Source organism: Pyxicephalus adspersus, chromosome 5, assembly GCF_032062135.1.
Source record: "Pyxicephalus adspersus chromosome 5, UCB_Pads_2.0, whole genome shotgun sequence".
Lineage (NCBI taxonomy): Eukaryota > Metazoa > Chordata > Amphibia > Anura > Pyxicephalidae > Pyxicephalus > Pyxicephalus adspersus.
Window position 1 is genome coordinate 133284682 of NC_092862.1, and position 4815 is coordinate 133289496.

The following is a 4815-nucleotide window of genomic DNA, read 5'->3' on the forward strand; positions in this document are numbered from 1 at the left end:
CTGACCTGAGAGTTACAAATTGCTCATGGAACACCTAGCAACCTCTGGAGGGACCCTATGGTTCCACTGAACCCTAGTTGGCATTGCTTTCCAGTCCAAGTCAACGAAATTAAAAAAACAGTGCAGTGCAAGGAGCATATTTCCCATGTAGAAGGATGAGTGTTGTTTTCCTTTAAAGTGTAATCTAACTCATTAGTATGGATGAGCTTTTGCTAGGACTGGCAAATATGAGTAACATACTTACCAATTGTGGCACACTTATAACCTATCATTTTTTTATCACCCTGCTTTGATGACATGTACAGGATCAGCGCTGATTTCCCAGAAGCCCCCATCTCCACTGCTGACTCTTCCAGGTCCCCCGTGATCTTCTTTGACCAGTTGGTGGCCACTGACAATGTCATTTGTGCACAGGAGTTGCGTTGTCCGCCGCATGGTGCATGTACCGTGCAGTATAAGCAAAACATTGCAAAGCCACCAGGAGCAGGGAAAAGTTTTTGTATTTTTATTTTGGTAACAGAGACTTTACATGTCTCTTCAACTAAAAACCTCTACCTCCTGGAGTGGTACCACTTTAAACGTTTGTATGAGATGGTGGTTTTATATATCTGCCTCCGGTTCCACTTTAAATTCTTACAATGCTTTTTGTGTAGCAGCAGGATAGCGGCAGCATAAAACAGTCATGCTGTATGACATTCACAGTGTTGCCCTTGTATCAATATCCTAAAACTTCCCATTCTGCAGCACACATAAGAAGAAGGATTGTATTTGTGTTGAGCATTTTTTTTCACTTCCATAAACAATCGGTACTTCCCTGCATGAATTTGAACAAAAGCTTCCCACTGATTCTGAGCTTTATAAATAAACCCCCTATGTATTTCCATAGACTAGCGCCACCTCCTACCGTACACCAAAGACAAATCCAGCTCTCCTTCTATTCTTCTGTAAGTCTATTCCCTGCACAGATTATTTGTAAATTTAGCAGCTTTTTATTATTACAGAGCATACACACTGTAGTCATCTAGATTTATGTTGCTTTTTTTTTTGTTTGCAGACTCTACCTGTCTTCATGCTGCAATGCAGTTAATAACTTCATCGTCTCCCAGAACAATACCTCACTGGGAAGTAACATCACATATGAGGTGGAAAGCAAAAAGAACATTTTAATTGCCGAGGACATTTACCGAATGTTGCCTAAGGTAAGGATTCCAGAATACGATTAGCACTTGTGTCAGGGAATTAATTAGTATCTTATTGTCGGTACTGTAAATTAAATGTTGGCTGCTAAAACACTGTCCTTGGTTTTAAGTAAAGACATCGCATAGATGGCACTTATTTTGAATATGTGCCATTCATAAACCCCTATTTAATGTTCAGCGCTGCATAATATGTTGCCGCTATATAAATCCTGTTTAATAATATTAATTAAAAGCAAAAAGCATCCTGCGAAATGCATAGCTGGTGCACCGGATAAGCAGTAAATTATCATAAGGTGAGTTCAACTATGAACAAAATGGGAAACCTCCAAACTTTAACATAAAAAATGTTTATTGCAATCTGGGAAAAAAAAAAACATTCCACTCTCAACTACCCACTGGTGCATTTCACATCTGATTAAGCTCCCATAGCTGGAGAAAATCATTGGATATTGGAGCATGGAGTGGGTTATAGGTCATTGATTACCACCAGATTACAAAAACTATGTTTTTTATTGCAAAGTTTGGACAGTTTTGTTCTCATTTTGGTCATATTTGCTAACAGAAGAAGGGTGGATTTCTTCCAGGTTGGTGGAGGTAGTCCTAGATCACCCATAATGGTGTATTTAGTATCAAAAAGAGGGGGCAAAAAGAACCAAAAACTCTTCTCTAAACTTTTATGTAACACAGTGGTGGTCACCTGACTTGGAATAGGGCACCATAAGCGTAGCCCCTGACATCATCAACAAAGGTTCACACACACTGTTGTATTGATGTATGAATATTCTTACCATTTTCTGTATGTATGTATGAAAAATGGTCATAAATTAGACATTCTACTGTAGATGGTCCTAGACTGCTGCAGATGGCCAGGGAATGCTGACAAGCTGCAGAGATTGTGATAGAAAGAATACATTTTGCAAGAGATTGCTGGAGATCACCACCATTAAAATCTCCCTACAAATCAAGCCCTCCCTAAAGCCATCTTGAAAAATGGCATTTAAACATTTATTATTCCACTCTGCAGGATACATTGTAAAAGGTCAAAGAAAAAAATACACAGCAGAAAAAAAAGAATTTGTAACATTAAAAAGACTGAAAGTTTTAAAAGGAAATAAAGAAACAGTTTTCAAGTAGAAAACAGTTTAATAAATATTTTACTGTCTCTGCACATAAAAAAGGAAAATGGTAATGTCTGCTGGTGCCCAGGGGCCAAACAGTGATTAACAAAGGGCTGCATACGGGGTAAAATAATTACTTTTTATGCAAATATGGCAATTAAATCATTTTTATTACAAATCTTTAAATGGGAGTTTTGTTACTTTCTTAAGAATTGGGCAAAGCTATGCAAATTATTCTTATATGTGGTCAACTGTGCATCCAACATCCTATAAAACAGCAGCCAGTCAGCCTCCAGCTGTCACTTTTCTATTGCAGTTTTACAAATAAAGGAAGAGTTTCATTGATTTTCTAATATCAAAACCAACAGTATCTGTAAAGTCACCCAATTTGGTAATCTGGATAAAAAGCATTCTCGAATTTTCAGACTCTGCACAGTTTGGATGTAAAAATTCAGATGATTTAAAGACTTTTGTCTGGTTTGTGTAGAAATGGATCAAACAGGCAAATATTAGCAGCAAAGTTGGTTCTTAAAAGCAGAGATTATGTTTCCCATTCCAAAAATAACCCAGTTTTTGGCAGACATGCAAAGCCACCTTTGTCATTTAACCTTTTCCCTGCCTCCAGGTGGCTTTATGTCCTTTTGGTGCATTGCATGTGCCATTCAGTGTTCATCACCAGCTCCATTCTCGACATATCTGACATTTTCAGATGGAAAGGTTAGCAAGACATAAACTTATATTTCTTGATTACTAGAGACTTTATTGCATAGCTGCCGACAAAATAAGTACAGCCACCTAGAGGTGTACATACCTGGAGCAATGACCCCACTCCATCCAAGCTTCAAATTGTTCTGCTCGATAAAACCTGGACCACCATTGGGCAGCATTGGACATGATCTGCTTTGTATGACCTCCACACATTCTTGTTGGCCTGTCATTGTGATGGGTTATGATATAAAAATAAGTGGGTTGGGGTGGACCAGCTCTCCAGAAGAACCGAAGCATGCTTAAATATAAGGCCCTATTTTCAGGCACTTTGCACCTGCTAGCAGTGATGGAACAATGAGAGAATCGCTTTAATGCCCATGGGGTCAGCAATGGTCGTGGAAGGCAGTTTACTGGCTGCTTTTAATTCATCATATAATACTGATTTGTCCATTACATTTGACTGAGACAGTTAAAAAAACAAAGTTGGCCTCTCCTCAATACATAAATTGTATTATCCTTCAATCCTATTAACCTCAGGTGTTAAATGACATCATATTTTATTATTCCTCTGCTTAACTAGGTTTATAGGAAGTGATTGAGTTAAGTAGATTATAATATCTAAGGAAGTGATCATTCCTTTTATGGGTTAGTGACTAGCCAAATTACCTTACAAAAACAATATTCTGGATATTGCATACCCCTTCTAATATGTGTGATTATAGGGGACTTCGATATCTTCAAATTTCCAAGGCCAAAGTGATAATTTTTAATTTTTATCTCATCTTTGCCATGTTCCCCTGACACTCCGTTTGTCGATCATAACCCTTGGAATAACCAATACTTTTGCATATGTGAGAACAATATTGAAATTTGGCAGCTGGAGACCTCCAATGTGCATCTGCCCCAATACTTCATGGCAACCTTCAAATCGGTGGCTAGAATTGTACTTTTGTAGCACTAGTTTTAGGTTCAAATCACAGCCAGAATTTTCTCTGCTTGGAGTTTGTATCTTCTCCCTTTCCACGTGCCAGAAACTAAGTGGTAGAGTAAATGGCTTCCTCCTATATTGGCTTTTAGACCATAATAGGGAAATTATATTGCAAGTTACTTTGAGAATTATTGACAAAACAAGGGATTTTATAAATCATTGTGTCACATGTTGGCACTAAATAAATACCTGATGATAATAACCTAAACCCAGAGCCATGGAAGACAATGGAGCTTTATAAGTTCATAATACTAATATAAAAGATAATTCATTTTTGCATTATGCTGTGGTCTAACCTGCGCATATTTCTACATCCCTATGCTAATAAAATATTAATCTAAATGGCTGCCATATTTAAAGATAATGAACATGAATGTGACTGCTCCTCAAGTCAGACCTAAGCAGCCATTTTCCAAGCTCCAGCATTGTATCTTAGGGGAAAGGTTATTAGCTCTGTGTTAGCAAAGCCGTGGAACCCAAAGATTCAATTCAGGACTGTATTAAGTGAACGGGACAGCAGGTGAGCACAGAGAAATAAGTATGAATAGGTAGTAGGGTGAAGTTATAAGAGAACCTCCAAATTTTCTTTGCATGGTAAAATGACCGGTTCCTATTACGGTTCTTGTGGCTCTGATTTGGCTGAAATGATAATCCCATATACGTAGGCACCCGCAAACATGGCTGGCTTGGAAAGAAGTCAACTTGACCTGTACCCATTATCTGCAAATATCCCATTCTTCCTGGCTTGCCTATCGCTCTCCTCTCCAGCTCTTCTGCTTTCCATTCACATAGCAGATCTTAC

General features: G+C 38.2%; 1 protein-coding gene across 1 annotated transcript in view; it reads left to right on the top strand.

Annotated features, from left to right (window-relative positions):
• ST8SIA6 (ST8 alpha-N-acetyl-neuraminide alpha-2,8-sialyltransferase 6) overlaps positions 1–4815 on the top strand; it is a 22313-nt gene that overhangs the window by 2797 nt on the left and 14701 nt on the right. The window contains exon 2 of the mRNA XM_072413413.1: positions 1026–1199. Within this exon, the coding sequence (XP_072269514.1) occupies positions 1026–1199 (174 nt within the window). The remainder of the gene's footprint in view (positions 1–1025; positions 1200–4815) is intronic.